Source organism: Dromiciops gliroides, chromosome 5, assembly GCF_019393635.1.
Source record: "Dromiciops gliroides isolate mDroGli1 chromosome 5, mDroGli1.pri, whole genome shotgun sequence".
NCBI lineage: Eukaryota > Metazoa > Chordata > Mammalia > Microbiotheria > Microbiotheriidae > Dromiciops > Dromiciops gliroides.
Window position 1 is genome coordinate 56,338,767 of NC_057865.1, and position 19,031 is coordinate 56,357,797.

A 19,031-nucleotide genomic window follows, 5' to 3' on the forward strand; every position below is an offset into this window, starting at 1 on the left:
TTCTAGGCCTTACTCTTATTTAAATTCCACAAATAATTTATGTAGATACTTACCTGCAAAAACAAGGAACTGGACAGTACATTGTCAAATGAAGGGCTGAGATATACTGGTTCTGTCATTCGTATACCTATGCCTCTGAAAAGTAGGAATCCTTAAATTAATCCAATTTAAATTATATATTATATTCTGTTTATATTTCTAAGAAAAACAGTAGACATATAGTATAACAAAGATACATTTTTCAGCCTTTGTGAGATCACACTTATATATCCAAAAAATTTTCAGAAAAGTTTATTCTTATCCTTTTTAATTTTTGCTAATAATTTTGTGGAATAATTTTACAGAAAAATCTTCAAGGGAATGAGCTTGTTTTGTGTTTTTTAAATTATTGTACTAAATTGTGCCTTTTAAAATTATTTGCTACTTATAATATTAATGTCTATTTATATAATAATGACTTTTGCACCCATTTGGCAGTAAGCATTTATTATTAATTAATATTAAATATTAGTAAAATATTGACTGAATGGCATTTAACACAAGCAGAAATGACTCCAGTGCCATGTTTTCTCTAAGAGCACATGGCTTACCAGGAAGCCAAGAATGCCAAGAAGCCTGTGAACCTTGCATGGTCTCAGCTTTTATCCTCTTTTGATAGAGGCAGGTCATTTACACACTTATCAAAGCTAGTTGGCTAGCATCATTTAATTCCCTTGGTGGACATGACTTGAGGGTGGTCCATATTAAAATGAACTCTACCATGACCTCATGGTCTAATGGAGAACTATGCAAAAGACCATGCTGAAGGGCAAGGCAATGTCCAGGTGTGATTGTTTTTGGTTTTTTGTTTGTTTGTTTATTTGGAGGGGCGGGTAGACAATTGGGGTTAAGGGTCTTGCCCAGGGTCACACAGCTAGTAAGTGTTAAGTGTCTGAGGCCGGATTTGAACTCGGGTCCTCCTGACTCCAGGGCCGGTGCTCTATCCACTGTGCCACCTAGCTGCCCCCAGATGTGGTTTTAATCCCATCAATTCACAGCTAGACAAAAGAGTTGGCCCAGAACAAGATTAAGACTTCCTCCTAAGAATTGAATCCTCTAAAGTGGGGGGAAGAAAATTGAAACTGGGTCTCTGGGTCCCCAAGAAATCCATTATTCATAATTATTTTCTCACTGTATATATATGTATATATACACATACGCTATACTCCATTTGTATACATTTGGTACCATTATCTTGCTCTGTCTGAACTACTGGATTCTAGACTCCAGATTAGCCAGGATTTTAAAATTGTATTTTCCCTCCTAGCTTCTATGGGAGATGGGTGTGAGGAAAAGAATAGGAGAAAATAAAGAGGCTTGAGCCAAATAAAGAGAAAGAATTCATGTAGATAACTTGGAGAGGTATGGACTTGCAGAGTAGGTCAGAGTTTTGATTAAGAATGAAGAAATGTGGTGGAATTTTGAAGAAATTGAGGAAAATTTAAAAGAGATTCACTGCTAGACCCAAATACTGGTCTAAATTCTGTGAATTGAAAAAGCAGGATAAGGACAATTAAGGAGGCAAAGCCATGATGTTGAGTGGCAGAAAGCAGGTAAACAAACTCCTTTCCAAAAAACTCCTCTCTCTCTACACAGATCTAGAAAATGTTCCAGACCAAATCCTGATGGGGAAATCCAGAAAAAGTCATCAGAATGTGTCATTTGTCCAGCCCAGTTCAACTGAGAGCAGACAGGGAAGTCTACAGCCCCTGGGGATGGGGTCAGGCCAGGAATGGCATACTCCAGAGCCCTGAGAGAGCCTGAACACTAGAGCAAGAAGAGGTTCCTAGACCCATACTGGAGCACCCCCAGAACGATATCAGGGCACTGGCACTGTGACATGGGCAGGTAGCAAGTGGAAGTTTTGTTACCCACTCTGCAATTCCAAGTCCCAGACCTACCATGGCCTAAGAACAAGACATGTGGCCCAGGGTAGCATTCCTGTATAGGGAGGCCCTAAAGTTCAGAGGCCAGCAACAGTGACTCAGATCACAAGCACAAAGCAGGGTCGTATTTCTAATACCTAGCCCAGCCAACAAAGAAATATAATGAGGGCAAAAATACCAGAGCAAAATGGAGCCTACAATTTTGCCACTAAGAAGCAACAGTTTTTTAGATGGCTGAAATGGGCTGAGTCTAGCAACAGTTTAACTCTTGTTCAGACCCAAACCCAATCCAGGAACTCATAGAGCTCAGACCAAGGGGGGTCAGCAATCAGACTTTGCCCTGGATCAGACCAATTTGGAACACTAAAAGCTTAAAGGTCCCCAGCCTGTCCCTGAGACATTGAAATAAAATACCCCAGGAAAGCAGCAACATGACTACTACCCCAGACCTTCCCTCCAGAATACAGAACCAAGTCCAAAGGCAAGAAGATGGAAAAAATGACCACCACCCCCCTCACCACCCCACCTCCCAAAAAAGGATCCTACCAAAAAGAACTTCTACAGTGGCAGAGAAACTCAAGACACAAACCAAAAGAAAAAAATAATTCCAAGACATCTACAAGAAGAAAAACACAACTTCGGGTAAAACTCAACTAGAAGATATGAAGAGTTTTGGGTTTTTTTAAGAGTTTAAAAATGTTTTAATAAATGGAATGAGAGCTTTTGAGGAAAAAAATGGAAAGGAAATGAGATATGTGGAAGGAAAGAATCAGAATGGGAATTAGCATCTTAGAATAAGAAATATACAAAACCTTACCCATGCAACAAACTCCATTAAAATTATTATGGGGGGCAGCTAGGTGGCACAGCGGATAAAGTACTGGCCTTGGATTCAGGAGGACCTGAGTTCAAATCCAACCTCGGACACTTGACACTAGCTGTGTGACCCTGGGCAAGTCCCTCATTGCCCTGCCCAAACAAAAAAAAATTATTATGGACCAAAAAGAAGCCAATGACTACATATAGCTATAAGAAATATTAAAACAGTCAAAAGACTGAAAAAAGGAAGACAATCTAAAGCATCTCATAGCAAAAAAAGCAACCAGACACACAAAAAATCCTGACCCAGAAAACAGATTAAGGGGGAAAAATTTACGAATCACCAGGCAGCCTCAATCTTAGACATCCTATTTCAAGAAATGTTAAAAGAAACCTCCTCAGATCTCTTAGAACTAGAGGACAAAGTAGGAACAGAAAGAATCTACCAATCTTCTCCTGAAAGAAATCCCCAAATGCAAACTCCCAGGAACATAACAACCAAAAGCCAGAATTTCCAGGTTAAAAAAAAATACTACAAGCAGCTAGAAAAAAAATACTTCAAATACCAAGGAACTATAGTCAAGATCACATGCAAATACAATATTCCAGAAAGCAAAATATATTATCTTAAAAAGCCAAGAATAACTTAGCCAGCAAAACAGAGTATATGCTACAGGGGATGACATATAATAAAATATAAGACTTCTAAGCATTTCCGGTGGAAAGACCAGAGCTGCATAGAAACTCTGAAGTTCAAATACAGGAGTAAAGAGAAACATAAAGTAAACATGAAAAAACAATGACAAAAGTTCTCAACAAGGAATAACTGCTTACATTCAAATATGGAGAGATGACACATGTATCTCATCTGAATTCTATCATCATCTGGGTTCATAAACTAAACAAAGCCTAGGAGTAGTTCTGTTATACCTTGATGATTTTAAGAATGGAAAAAGAAGAGAAGAGGACTACATGGGGTTATGGAGAAGAGAAAGTTAAGGGAAATTATTTCACATGATCAGGGGGCACAAGTACAAAGAGGAGGTGGTTGGGGTAGCAACTGACACTTGAACCTCACTCTCATCTGAAATGATCAAAAAAAGGAATACACACACACACACACACACACACACACACACAGATCATTCTGTGAATGTTTCACTCAAAAAGGAAAGGGGGGAGGAAGAGGGAATTAGTGAAAGCAGAGAGAGGGAACGGTTCTAAGTGAAACAAAATATGTTTAAAAAATATTTATAGTTCTTTTTGAGGTGGCAAAGCATGGAAACCTGCGGAGGTACCCATAAAGTGGAGAACTGATGAACTAGTTATGTTCTATAAATGTAATGGAACACTACTGTGCTGAGCCCTTACCAGCAAGATGGCCGTCCACTACACCAGAGGACTAATGATAAAACACGCCTCCTTACAGGACTCAAGATACAAAATGAAGCCAAATATTTTCTGGACGAGGCTAATATGAAAATTTGTTTTAATTGGTAAGACGTTTGTAATGGGTTTTGTTTTGCTTGTATTCTCAATTAGGGGGGGCAGAGAAAAAGAGGGGAAAAGGTGGATTTGGGCTGATTAAAACATTTTTAAAAAATAATAATAAAGAAAAAAAGGACAATTAAGAAGAATATAAAAGAACCAAGGAGAATTAGAGAGTAGACTCTAAAGAGTCTTTTTGAGGTCAACTCAAAAAGAGAAAGCAGAAGGTAGTAGTCAAGACAAGGCAAAATAACCAAAAAAAGCTAAGTGGAACAATTAGTAAAGCAAACTGATTGTGGATTGGTTACAATCACTAAATCGTATGGCTGCTTGAGGGCAGAGGCCATTTTTACCCTTCTTTATATCCCCAGCACTTATTAGCATAGTGCCTGCCTGGTACAAAGTAAGCTTGTTGACCTTACTTGGTGAGATTGGGTGAGGAGGGAAATTTGGGGGATAGAGCTGGTGTTTAGATTAAGGAAAGGAAGTTGAGTGGGGTGGTTAGGTAGTTAAGAGGTGATAATTGACTCTAAAAAGTTTTAACCAGACCCTTAGCTAGAGGTGTAAATAAGTAGATCAAAGAAACAAAGCTAAGACTCTCAACCTTTCTGAAGAAAGGGGGTAATTCAAACTTTCAGTCTGAAATGTTTTTATTTCTGCCATAGCCAACTAACTTATCAGTTTTCCAAATGTAGGCTGATCTCCCTCTTGGAGAAGTCAAAGGTACTCAAAGAATGCGACACCATACTCCACTCTTAGTTTAGTTTGTTTTTTTGGTTTTTGGGGTTTTTTTGCGGGGCAATGGGGGTTAAGTGACTTGCCCAGGGTCACACAGCTAGTAAGTGTTAAGTGTCTGAGACCGGATTTGAACTCAGGTACTCCTGAATCCAGGGCCGGTGCTTTATCCACTTCGCCACCTAGCCGCCCCCACCATACTCCACTCTTAAGGACAACGAAGTGTTCCTGAAGAAAATAGAAACAAGGCTTCAACTGGGGGGAGGGGGTGGGGTGGAAGGACCTAAGATAGAACATAGGAGACAACCTTTCTCAGGATGAAAAAGGGTAAAAGAATGTTACACAAAAGAAGAAAAGGAAGAAAAAGGATAGTTGTGTGATTAGACCTTAAAAACTGATTAGAGACTTACTGAAGAAGACAGAACTCTTGTGATCCTATGAGGAAAAAGTTGCTTGTCCTCCAAAAAAATGGTACAGTGGGGCATCAGAAGCTATTAGGTACAAAATCATCCAAAATGACCCAGATGAAGAAAAGAGTGTTGATAGGCAGCTATCTGTTAACCTGATAACAACTGGGTCTCCTCAGGCTATCCAATACATAACAGGGAAACTCCTAGAAATGAATGAAAGCTACCTACTTCTAGTGATTAACATAGATACAAGTGGCACTGTCATACGGAACCTTTAAAAGTATCATTAGTGATTATAAAGATTTAACCAAGAAACCACAATCCACAAGAGTACAAAATTTTGTCAGGTTTGGTTTGGGGAGAAAAAGTTAATACAAAGGTACTTGCCTGATGTCTTGTAAATCTAAGTATAAGGACTGCAAACTAAAAAGGATGGAGGTAAAACAAAACTGCCTATGTATAGCTTCCAAGTTAGATACCATAAAGAGTAGCAACAAAGAAGATAAAAAAGCAGTTGAAACAAATAGATGTTCATAGGCGACAAAATTCAAGAAAGTAGACAGTATTAAAACATGTGGCTTTGAATGTCTATACATAAATGCCCAAAGTTTAGGCAACAAACGAGAAACTAGAGGTTCTAAAATAAGGAGGCAAAATTGATCTCATAGAGATCACTGAGATGTGATGTACTGAAATACCTTACTGTTTAAAAGGGTAAACCTTATTTTCAAAAAAAAGACCAAAAAAAAAAAAAAGAACAATAGGTAAAAGGGGAATGGGTATCAGCATGTATTAAGAAAAGTTATTCATGTAAAGAAATTTAACAAGAAGGGAGAAGTATGACAAAAACTATTTGAGTAAAAGTCAATGGAAGGACAAAGTGATTTTGTCATTGGAGCATACCATGGACTACCCACTTAGAAAAAGGAACTAGAAAGAGAGTTTGAGTAACAGGTTATGAGTCTTGTACAGAGGTATAATGCAGTAGACTGAAGGCTAATGTTTCAATTTCCCTAAATGGGAAGAAAAGTATATAAACTATATGCCAGTGACCTTAACTTTGAAAAAAGCTAATACAATTTTCATTTGCTTTAAGAGAAGCATAATTTTTAGGAATAAGGAAGTGGAAGTTCCACTGTATTCTGCCCTCTTCAGATCTCATCTGTAGAAAGGTGTTCAATTCTTGGTGCCATGGTTTAAGAAAAACATTAATAAGTTGGTGAGTGTTCAAAGGAAGGCAACCAAGATGATAGAGGGCTTTTATGAGGGCCTAAAATTCTAGCTATGATGTCTAAAATCTGAACACTAGAGCAAGAAGAGGTTCCTTAAATTAGAAGCTTTAGCAACAGTTATTTTGGCCTGGAGAAGAGAAAACTTGGGAAGGTATCACAGCTGTCATCAAGTATTTAAAAGTATGTCATGTGGAAGATAGATTGGACTTTTTTCTGTTTAACCCCAAAAGGCAGAACTAGGAGCAATGGGTAGAATTATCAGTGAGGTAAATTTAGGCTTGTTGGGAAAACTTTCCTAACAATTATTGAATTGTCCAAATGTAGAATGGGCTGCCACTAGAAAGAAGTCTTAAAATAAGAGATTGGATATGTTGTATTGAAGATTCTTTTTGTGCATGATTTTAATTAGATAATTGAGGAGTTTCCTTTGAAATTTAACATTTTTTGATTAAGTGGATGGCTTATTTCTATCATTACTAACTTCTTAATTTGCCTCTAATTACTAAAACTTCAAAATTCCTAGATTTCTAGACCCCTAGTAAATGAAGGACCTTTAACACTAACAATCTAGTTAGTATGAGTCAAATAAAACCCCTTTACTGGAAAACATTTAGCAATTACCTTTTTACCTAGGAATAGCCTGAGTAGAAGATCTCAGGCTAATTAAATTGGTTACAATTTGAGTTGTACACTGTTTTGAATACTAGATGTCTGCTTAAATTATTTTAGCAGGTAAGCAGTACTTCCATATAATCAAATATATTTTTAAATATCAAACGAATAAAACCAATATAAAGGAGACTTGTTTATAAGATTGCTGAGAAAATTATCTGAAAGCAGATCTATATCTGTGACTGTAGCCAGCTGGAACAAGTGAAACCAAAGTGTCCCAACACTGCTGCTTGGATAATAAACTATATCTATTGGCATACTAAGATAACTCACCTCTAAATGCAAATGGGAAACTGTATTTAAGTTTAGTATTTATGGTTCTATCATATCTTTATTTTTTTGGAAAGCTTTCATTTGTTTGGAAAATAGGCGAGGGATAAAAAGATTGATGACAAGCAAATATCCTGAATTTCCAAAAAAGGCAAAGAACGGAATCTGAAGATGACAGGCCAGTAGAAGTTTGTTTTCTCCTACATATCAACAGACTGAGACAGAAGTTACAGCAAAAAAAACCTGGGTATCAAAGGAATATCCATCAATGAGGGAATGGGTAAACAAGCCGTGGTATATGATCATAATGGAGTATTATTGTGTTATAAGAAATGACAAGCAGGATGATTTCAGAAAGGCCTGGGAAGACTTACATGAACTGATGCAGTTAAGTGAGCAGAACCAAGAGAATGCTGTGCACAATAACAGCAATACTGTTCAATGTAGAGTTGTGACTGACTTAACTACTCTCAGCAATACAGTGATCCAAGACAATTCCAAAGGATTAATGGTGAAATATACTATCCACCTCCAAAGAAAGAACTGATATTGAATGAAGACAGATGGAAGCATACGATTTTCACTTTTTCTTTCAATTTTTTTCTTTTATTCAAGTTTTCTTATAGAAAAGGACTAATATTGTAATGTTTTACATACTTGCACATGTACAATCTATATCTGTTTGCTTACTACCTCAGGGAGGGGAGAGAAGAGGGACAGAATGTGGAACTCAAAATTTTAAATAAAAATGTTTATCATCAAAAAAAAGAAGAAATTATAGCAACCTGGTTGAACAAGACTAAATTATAAAAATAATTATAAAATTATGGCTATTAAGCATATAGCCTTCTATAGAAAATAAGGGCTGGGGGAGCTAGGTGATGAAGTGGATGAAGCCCCAGCCCTAGATTCAGGAGTACCTGAGTTCAAATCCAGCCTCAGACACTTGAAGCTTACTAGCTGTGTGACTCTGGGCAAGTCACTGTGATGATTAAAATCTAATGTGTGTGTCTTTACCTTCGGGCCCCCCCCCCCCCCCCCGGCCCAGTGTGGGGGATAAACTAGCTAGGAATTACTTATAAATTAGGAGCTTCAGCAACAGTTTAGGCTTTTAAGCATTTATTAAAGTATATCAGAAGTTGGGGGGGGGGAGAAAGAGAGAAAGAGAGAGAGAGAGAGAGAGAGAGAGAGAAAGAGAGAGAGAGAGAAAGAGAGAGAGAAAGAGAGAGCGCGCACATGTCTCTGAAAGAATGGAAAAACCCTGTATCAGATCTACTCCTGGAGAGAGAGAGAGAAATAGCTCCTTCACCTAGCCGCTCACGATTCCCAAAAAAAGAAAGACACCCACTCAGTTCCCTCAGAAGCCCCCTGTCAAACAGCTAATTGGCTGGTCGCATTCAAGTCCATTGATTGACATAACTTAAAGGTGGTCTATAAATAGAGGCGACTTCCAGGAAGCCAACCTGACCTTCAAAACCTCGGAAAGGTCGCCTCATGCTTTCTCGGTTCTCACTGCGGGAGAGGAGAGGAGAGGAGAGGAGAGGAGAGGAGAGGAGAGGAGAGGAGAAATCAAACAGATTATCTACTAGAACTTCATATGAGCTAAGAAGAGAAAGAGTACTCTATAGTGTTCTAAAAGGAGTATTTGAAATATATTCAATTTCCTGTCATTTATATATACTATTATGCATACCCTCTTCATATCATCAATAATCACAAATTATGCCTATAAGTAGATCATATGGAACTATTCCTTGTTTTAGATAAATATGCCATGGAGATGAAGCCATATCTTTGACTTTGGAAGACACACAAAATCCAAATTATGGAGTCTCAATTTCCTCCAGAATGGTTCATTTCTATCAGCTAAAACTAAGGAAACTTGCCACCAAAGACAGAGTTGCAGCCATTACCCACATGAGTGGTTTATCATAATCAACAATAATAGCTGCTAAGATTTATATGTTTATACTACATGCCAGAAGCTGTGCTAAATTCTTTACAAATATTATCTCATTTGATCCTCACAACCACCCTGGGAGATAGGTGCTATTATTACCCCTATTTTTTCAGGGAAGGAAACTGAGGCAGATAGAGGTTAAATGACTTACCCAGGATCATAGAGCTAGTATCTGAGGCTGGATTTGAACTCAGGTATTCCTGACTCTAGGCCTACTCCTCTAACCACTACAATCACCTAGCTACCCATGTGAATACCTCACACTGGATAAGGCGACATGGATAGGTTATGATCTGATGTAACAGAGGGAGTATGAACACTGACGAGATCATGGATCAACTGAAGTAGAAATTACTTTAACCATTTATATGAATTCTATCTTTTTTCCTTATTTGTGACCTTTAAATCATAAAAGTATGCCTTTTCACAGAATTCCAACAATTAGGCATAGGTTCTTTCCCTTCAAATATATTTAATTAATACTTGAATCACATAAAGAAAAAACACATAGATCAAATCTATTTCATCAAGTAAAAATAACATGGCAAATAAAGAGGTAATTTTGCTTGCCTTATTTGACTTGGTTATATCACTCATATACCTAAGAAATTTCATTTCTTTTAGAATTACTGCCTTATAAGCCCTGCTTTCTAGATAAACTGATATTAAATTTATTCACTCATGATGAAATTTTAAGTATAATTATTTTTTAAATTTTTCTTCAAATAAATAAAAGAATACAACTCTTTAACAAAACACCTTATAACATACTTCAGTGGGCTGCTCAAACTGAAAATTTCATTTCGGCTCAGTTCAGAAATTCCATTTCCAAGAAATACTTTCTTTCCATCAAACTCTTTGGCTCCTTTTTTACATTTTCCTTCAATATCAGAATAAACAGAGACAACATCTCCAGCTTTCATAGCTAGAAAAAGGAAAAATAAAAAGACATTAAAGTACGCTTTTTTAAGGAAAAATGAACATCACCTGAGCAAGCAGGGACCTTTACAGGGATCTCTCATGCATCAGAAACAAACTTATCTTATCATTTCAATATTTTGCTTGACCAAAAAAAAAAAAAATCTGGTTTTACTTTTCTTAGAACAGGGCTAATGGCACATTCTACAGTTCTTTTGAAGAATAAATCTGTCAGAAGGGCAAATTTCTTACTTTTTAATGAAGTAATATTTTTGCAGGTCAAATCCTATTTCACTAAATACTTGAATATAAATAATTTCCCAGTCCACTTTTTTAGGAAAAGTCAATACAACAAAATTTTTATAGATATGTCTCAACTTTTCAAAAACTTGGGACAAATGTCAATTAGCAATACTTTTTTCTAGTCTCTCTTTGAAAAAAAAATCTTGGTTTATGTAAGAGGCAATGTTTATAGAAGAAATTAAAGTATATTTGCCATGAGAAAATACTTTTACTCTAAGCCTAATCAGTTGGAGAGCAGTAAAAAGAGGTGGGTGAAGTTGAAAGGAATAAGGTTGGTTTGCCATTCACATAAATTATATAGACAATACAATCTTAGAAGATTTGGCAAAAACTGTTTACCAGACATAAACAATATAGTTAGTTGCCTCTAGCCTTCTTATCATTTCAGACATGTAAGAGATAGTTACAACTACTTGCAACCCAGTTCCCTTCTAGAGAACTTCAGTGTAGAGAACTCCAAGATGGAAAAGTCACAGGTTCTGAATTATGCCAAGCTGAACTGCTGATTCATCCATGGGAGTCTTAGAAATGAGGTAAGTAATTCAGTTTTATCTGCCATCTTTATACTATGTCACTGAATCCCATAGTTAAGCTAACTTAACAAACCAGTTTTTGTTTTTTGCAAAGATGGGAGCAATTTTATTTGGCTTGGACTTCTTATTTCATTAATGTGGCAAACTCTTCATGAAGAAATCCCTTTGACCAATGGAGATCAGTAACCATTCTACAACTTATAAATTAAAGAGTTGTCTGGGGCACTCTAAGTTTAGTTAATTGTCCGGCTTTGCATAGCAGCATAAGAGGAAAGATTTGAAGGCAGGCCTTTCTGAATCTGGTTGCCCCGTAACCATTATACAATGCTGCCTCTCAAAACTGTGAGTGATGCAAATATTATGTTCAATGTCTCCAAAAAGTCGTTTTCTTACATTGAAATGAAGTTTTTCCTGTTATGAACTCAAGTGTAAATTGACAGTTATAAATTTTCAAAACATTGCAATAAAACTGAAAAATTAAATTTCTAAAAATCAAAGCACACCCCTGAGAAATCACTATTAAAGCTCTGCTAGATAAGTAACAGGCCATGCTATACTAGCTATTTTCTTTTTAAACAATTTAACAAACAAATATAAATTATATCAAGAGAAACTTTTTTCACATTTTAATCTGAAAATGCATAACAAGCTTTTTTAAACCAGTAAACACTTAAACTACTAAAAATCATAAAATTAAAGTCTAGAAATAACAAGTCTAATGTTCCCATGGTCTGCTGCTACCCTTCATTATTATTTTTCCTTTTTTTATCTGAAATTTCATTCAGTATCCTACAACTGATGGTAAACTAACCAAAACAAAAAAATTCACTCAGATTGAATATGGTTAAAATAATAATCAAATGAAACTGTGATCAATTTCAACCAAGTTTCTAATCTATGGATTGACTGAATGTATGTGTGCCTAATTCTGAAAAACATTCATGTTGAAAAAAAACACGTCACTTAACAATTTTGACGTAATAAATCCTAACTTCTAACAAAGTAGAAAATCCCCAAAAAGCACTGAGTCCAATTAGTGGAACTAAGTAATGCCATAAGGTCCAGGAACTGCAGGTGTGGTGGAGAGCAAGAGAAAGGAAGAAAGGATAAGCTGAATAGAAGTAATTTATTGATCATAATTATGTGCATTAAACTCTAATATTCTGTTTGGCAAAGGGAAGTTTATAATTAGGAGAAAAGGGCACACAACCAACACATTTTTGTGTAATTCTCTCAAAAAGAAAAATTCATGCTTACATCTTGAAGCAGATATGATTCCTGGAACATAGACATGTGCTCCCCTTAGCACAGCATTACCACAGTGGGCTCCAACAATGACTTCAGAGGGTTGCTTGTTTATATCTTTCCTAAGAATGTAAGACAATGAAAATTAAACAGAATAGTGTATCCTAATGTCCATAAGACTTTTCAAATTTCAGTTTTCCTCTTTTTGTTGTCATTTTTTCATGTCTGACTCTTCATAACCCTGTGTGGGGTTTTCTTGGCATAGATACAGCAGGGGTTTGATATTTCTCTCTCCAGCTCATTTTATGTCTCAGGAAACTGAGGCAAACAGGTTAAGTGACTTGCCCAGGATCACACAGCTACTAAGTGTAAGAATAGTAAGATCACACAGCTGAGGCTGGATTTGAACTAGGGAAGAAGAATCTTCCTGACTACAGGCTATTTCTTTTTTTTAAAGCAACTTTTCAGCTGGAAGTATTATTATTGGGACTGAGCAAAACCTTGACCTGCTGCTACCTAAGAAATGATGGGGGGCAGCTAGGTGGCACAGTGGCCCTGGATTCAGGAGGACCCGGGTTCAAATCTGGCCTCAGACACTTGACACTTACTAGCTGTGTGACCCTAGGCAAATCACTTAACCCCAACTGCCTCACAAAAAAAAAAAAAGAAAAAGAAATGATGGGTGAGAAAGAGGAAATAATGAATAAAAGAAAAAAGACAAAGGAGTAGAAAGGAGTAGGGAATTAGAAAGGAAAAAAATCCATTTGGTAGGTAGTGGTAGAAATTGTTCAGGTAACCTGAGTTAGTTCCTGAATATCACAGCATGCAGCAGAATACCAGAAAAACAAAAACAAAAGCAATAGTAGCGAAGACCTTTTCTCGAAAAGATAAAGAAAAAAAGCAAGGAGCCAGGAATGCTTAAGTTCAAATCTTGCCTCTGACACAGATTTCTTGTGACACTGAGCAAATCACTCAACTTCACAGTTCTCTAGTAAACTAAAGTACAGTGAAGATGCTGACCTACATTATTAGGAGAGAAAGTTCCTCCCCAAGAGTAACTCTCCAAGCCAAAGATATCACAAATCGAGTCCCTAGGAGTCCAAGAGACAAAGGAAAGATGGTAGAGATTCAGTGATTCTCAAAATCAAAAACCTCTACTCAAGGAATACTACATGGGTAGTTAAGTGATTATATCCCAAGAAGAAGGTTAATTTAATATGGTGTAATAGCCTTTCCAAGCTACATCCTTTGAGCACCCCTTACTCAAATCACATCTATACTGTATCCCCCTCCTATAACATGAGCTCCTTGAAAACGGGACTGTCTCCCTTTTTTTTGTTGTTTTTCCTTCCTCGATTTCCTCATGCCCCCCAACAATATTTGATAACAAAGGAAGAGTCAGATCCCCATGTCATTAATACTTTAGCTTAAATCCCAGAATATCTAGACAGAGTATTCTAAATAAAAGTATTTGCCTAGTGTTTATCTTACAGTATCTGTGTTCCAATATGTGAGTATATCAGTTTTGTTGTTGAAAAAGATTTTAGCACAACACTTTTCCTGATGACAAAGTTTACTGCTTATATATAGTTCAACCCAAAATTCATTTCACTCAATTTAAAAGAAACACTTCCTAGGCCTTTACAATGATTCTGGCTCTTTCTCAGGTAGCTATCTTCTTTATTAGGGTTAATATGAATTTTCCTAAGCCAATATTGATGACACCAGATAAATGTTTTAAAGCAAGGTGGAATAACTTGATGTATCATTCAACAACATAAAAGTAATCAAAAGACACCACTGAAAAGAGTCCAATTATTTAAAAATGTTTTTTGAACCAAACTGTTACAAACCTGGGTCCAATTACAGGAATAAGTAACACATCCTGAACATCTGGGTGCTGAAGAACTGGAACACTTAATCCATTAAATTGCTGTTAAAATAAACAGGCACGATTATTAAAGACTAATATAATAGGCACTTAGTTCACCTGTGTAAAGAATCCATTCACAGATGCAGATCACAACATCCTTCATGCCTTTATAAACATAAACAGTCTTTGAGCTGAGAACTAAAAAAAGGATCACTTTCTGGCCAACCTTCTAATAATGAGCCTCTCTGACTTCAGCAAAGCTGGCCTTGCATACAACTATATGTAAACTTAGTTCCAAAATATTTCTGAACAAATCCTTGTTCAGAAGAACAAGATTATATTATACCTTAAACAACGGTTGTGGCAAAAGCCAGCATATAGAAAGCACTTTACACTTCACCAAACACTTAACAAATGGAGAGAGATAGTATTTAGTCAGAAAGTAATCTCTCTTACAAACATATACAGATAGATATATTGAGCTCTGGATAATATTTGTGATTGTTATGCCACTGTGAAATAGAGTCAGGAAATGTGCTGGATCCACAACAGTGTGTCAGGTTCTCAGTTTCTTCTGTAGTACTTTTGCTACCATATTAAGGGTGAGGGAAAAGAAACCTAAAAGAATTTTATGATCTAAAACAGAATGAAGTGAGAAGCAAGAAAAAAATTTCTACTATAATATTAATATTACAAAAATGAACAATTCTGAAAGATGTAAGCACTCTGATAACACAATGATCAACCATGATTCAAGAAAACTGATCAAGAATGCTTCATTTCATGATAGAGAGGTGACAGACTAATGTGAAAAAGGAGAAAAAAATTTTTGGACATGACAAATGTGGGAATGTGTTTTGTCTAAATACACTTATATGTTACAAGGTTTTCTATTTTTTTCACCCCAGTGGGAATAAGGAGGTAAGAAAAAAAATAAATGTTTAATAATTGAAAAAAAATTAAGGGGTCAAAAGGGGTAATAGTATGGGGTAAAAAAGGAATAATTATATGTATTATTTATATACCGTTTCATTTTACAAAGTACTACAGTACAAAGCATATGTACATTTTCACTTGACTGTTAAAACAACCTTGTAGGTTAAGTAGTGCAAGTCATTTAAGGAGAAATTTTATAAAGAAACAGAAGCTAAAAGAAATGAATTGCCAGATCACAACTATTTCTGCCAGTTTTATAAGTAATAATAATTTTTTAAAAGGCAGACTATTGGGAAGAAAAGACAAGAGGCTGACTCCCTCAGTGTAACAGCCAAGAATACTTTCCCTCTTTCAGATAAAGAGATGGGAAAATCAAAATTACAAAGAGGGAATCAACACACAGATAGCTATGACACCTAGTTTTTTTCCACAGAATCTCAGATTTTTTTATAAAAGGAACTTTACAAATCATTTAATTCACCCTTGAACCCCCTCCTGGCCAACACACACACACTTTCATAGCCAAGGAAAGGCTAAGACCCAGAAAATTTAAAGATCTAGCTAAAATGCTTAACCAGTCCAATAAACATTAGATTATGATTAATAACACGCATAAAGAATTCGACAAACCTTATTTATTTCTTCAAGCAGCAAATCTTTCACATGTTTTACAGATGCTAAATGGGTATTCACTCTAACAGTTGTGAATGCTGGTGGGTGTGACAAGCGATTTAACAAGGTTTCGAATTTCCTTTCTGCTTCCTGCACACCTAAAGTAGTCACAATCTTGAAAGAAAAAGAAAAAACAGCAATGTAAGATGGCCTTTTTTTAAAGTGGAAAACTCAGTTAAAACAATGTCCTAAAAAGAGAACCATTTATTTTTATGACTGTTCTAGGTCTGTTTTAGCATTTGATCTAATTCCGTTGCATTTTATTCTATCTACTTGTTATTAACACAGATACTAAATACCAAAAAGTCTTCAAAGTATCATTCATTAATGTTCTATAAATAATTTTCATAATTACTCAAGCTTCAATTATAAATTATGACATGAATTAATAATGTGTTATTTGGGGGAAATATGCTAGAACAGGGATATATAATCTATGATTTTCTGGCATTATAGATGAGGCAGGATCAAGAGGTGGAAAAAACTCAGAGATGATCTGGCCCATCCCCTTTTTTTACAAATGGAAAACTAAGAAAGTGTTAAGTATCTTACCCAAGGTCAGGTAGCTAGGAGTATCATAGATAAAGTTAAACCGAGGCCTGTCCCCACAAACATACCACACTGTGGCCTTACAAAACTTGAACTTCTTAATCATAAGCTCCAAGAGGTCAGACACTAGGACATTTTAGGGATTTTTCTGTTTGCTACCCAGAGCAGTGTAATTAAGTGGCTCTTTCAAGAACTCAATTTCTGAAATTAATTCAAAGATTCCATAAAAATGCAAAACATTAAAAACCAGTAACACTCAGGCAGCTTCACTTAAAACAATGAAATATAGAAAAGGTTAGGTTCTCCTTTTTCCTTAAAGACCTTTTCTTAAAGTGAATATAGAGCTTGGGACCTTATGAGGGAGACGTAGGTACAGGTTCCATCTCTGACACACACTTAACTTCTGTGCCCCAGGTTAACTCGGTAGGCCTATAAATTATAAAACAAGTGCCAATATCCGTGGATATAAGTTGCAAGGAAAGGAAAAACAAAACTGCAACCCAAAGCAGTTAACTGTCTACCGTAACAGAGGCAGCTCTGCATTTGATGCTCCTATGACAGATGAAATCAGTGGTCTGATACTAAGAAAAAAAAGCATACTTAATACCTATGCAAAAAAAATCTGCATCTTATGAGGGAGAATGTTCATTACTTACTAAGCTGTTGAGTCTTTCCATCTAACCTTACTTTAAAAAAATCTGTGATTTCACTAAGTACCTCCACCTCTTCCTACCATAGTACATAGTTAGCATGTAAGAGAACTTGTAGTCAAAAACCTGGGTTCAAATCCCCACTGCTGCATGGCGATCTTCAAGTCTCTTAACCTCTCAAAGCCTGTTTCCTTACCTGTAGAATGAGGGAGTTGGTTTAAACAACCACCAAAATCCCTTCTAAATTATCTAATCCTAACATTAAATTTGTGCTGTAACCTTGATCTCACTGGAATAGGGAACTACTGGGTAAGGAAATGCCCGCTTGGAAAATTCAGAGGGCGCCTTCTCTGCAGCTTAGCTTTAGAGAGCTACCTGGAGCCCTGAGAGGTTAAGGAACCAATCTAGAGGTCATCACACAACGGGTGACAAACCATCCCAACGTGGAACTCGAACCCAGGTCTTCCTGGCTTCCGGTCGCCACCTGGCGGCCAACCTTCCGAGGGCGATGCCTCTAGTCATCTCTAGCTCCTACCGGCAGTTTTGGTTTTGTCCGACTTAATAAACACCAACTACAGGCGCTTTGATACGCCAGGGGAAAAGCAGCAGCCGCACAGGAGATCGTGCGATGCTCAGCTTGCTTTGCTGTCCAAGTTCCCTTCCCTACAATTAGCTTTTTCTCTACCCACTCAACACGTCAAGTTCCGGGCTCGCCCGGCCTGCCTGCGCGCACTTCCAGAATTGGCCGGCCCGGGCGGGCCCCCTCGTCCATCCCCCACGGCCCTCGGCTCCTCCGCGCCGGGGCCCCTCAGAACCAACACTTTCTAAGCGCGTCCCTGTCCGACCTACCTCCTTATTCTTAAAGCTCGCCCTGAGGTAGTCTTCGACTTCAGGTCTCAAGGATATTTTGGGGAAAATGGACATTTTCGTATTTTCCCTCCCTTTTCACGGACAAAGCACTTAAGAGGAGGGTTTTTGGCTTTTGTTTGGAGTATCTTTGAGTTTAGTTTTGTTTTTTGAACAGAGACACACTCTCCCCCACACACACACACACTCAGAGGGAGAGGGGACGGGCAGCGCCACGCCAGGCGGGGACGCGCCTCAGCCTCACAAGCGCGCGCTGGGGCTTCTTCCAGCCTCCGCTCACGCGACAGAACCGCGGCCTCGGAGTCGCCGGCCTGAGGCTAGGAGCCGCCCGACAAACGAGGGCCGAGCCCCAGAGAGCCGGGACGAGGACCCACGGTGCTCGGGATGCGGCCGGAAAGATGCGCCTCCGACCTCACGCCGGCCACACAGGCACGAGACTTCAAAAGGTCCCGGAGATCCGCCGCGGGACGAGGCTGACGTGCCAACGTCAACACGCCGCCGTGCGTCAGCGCATCATTACACTGCGGGAGCCGGCGTCGCTGCCCGCCCCGGGTGCCACGTGCATCCTGTTGCTTGCGTAGCAGTTCAATTTCCTTAGCCCTCGGCTTCTGCAGTGGAGCCTCCTGTGGTCGCAGGGAGTCTCTGGTGGTCGGGAGGGTCCCATGCTAGCGTCTGGACGGAGAGGGGAGGGGGGCTCTCACCTGAAACCCGCTGAGTTCTGGAGTTGGTTCTTCCATGAAATGACTGCTAGATTCTTAGATTCTTCCAAATTTGACTTTGTCCTCCGAGTCTAATCGTTAATGGCCGGTTTTCTTTTTATTAATTCGTGATGTATGGTGGCCACGTTTTCTATGTAGATGTTTTGTTGGAGCCCGGGATGGAAAGAAAGGCGCTTTCCCAAATCTTAAGACAATTCCAAATTCTGGCTCAGATTCTTCTTATAAAAGGCAAGACCTCAATTTCCTCATCTGTAA

At 37.8% G+C, this 19,031-nt stretch overlaps 1 protein-coding gene across 1 annotated transcript in view; it reads right to left on the minus strand.

Moving 5' to 3' along the window:
• NSUN6 (NOP2/Sun RNA methyltransferase 6) overlaps nucleotides 1-18,511 on the minus strand; it is a 39,065-nt gene extending 20,554 nt beyond the window's left edge. Inside the window, exons 1-6 of the mRNA XM_043965129.1 lie at nucleotides 18,040-18,511; nucleotides 15,950-16,105; nucleotides 14,364-14,443; nucleotides 12,523-12,632; nucleotides 10,283-10,436; nucleotides 54-135 (exon numbers count right to left, since the gene is read on the minus strand). Of these exons, the coding sequence (XP_043821064.1) occupies nucleotides 54-135; nucleotides 10,283-10,436; nucleotides 12,523-12,632; nucleotides 14,364-14,443; nucleotides 15,950-16,105; nucleotides 18,040-18,114 (657 nt within the window). The 5' untranslated portion in view covers nucleotides 18,115-18,511. The remainder of the gene's footprint in view (nucleotides 1-53; nucleotides 136-10,282; nucleotides 10,437-12,522; nucleotides 12,633-14,363; nucleotides 14,444-15,949; nucleotides 16,106-18,039) is intronic.
• Between the last annotated feature and the right edge of the window lie 520 nt (nucleotides 18,512-19,031).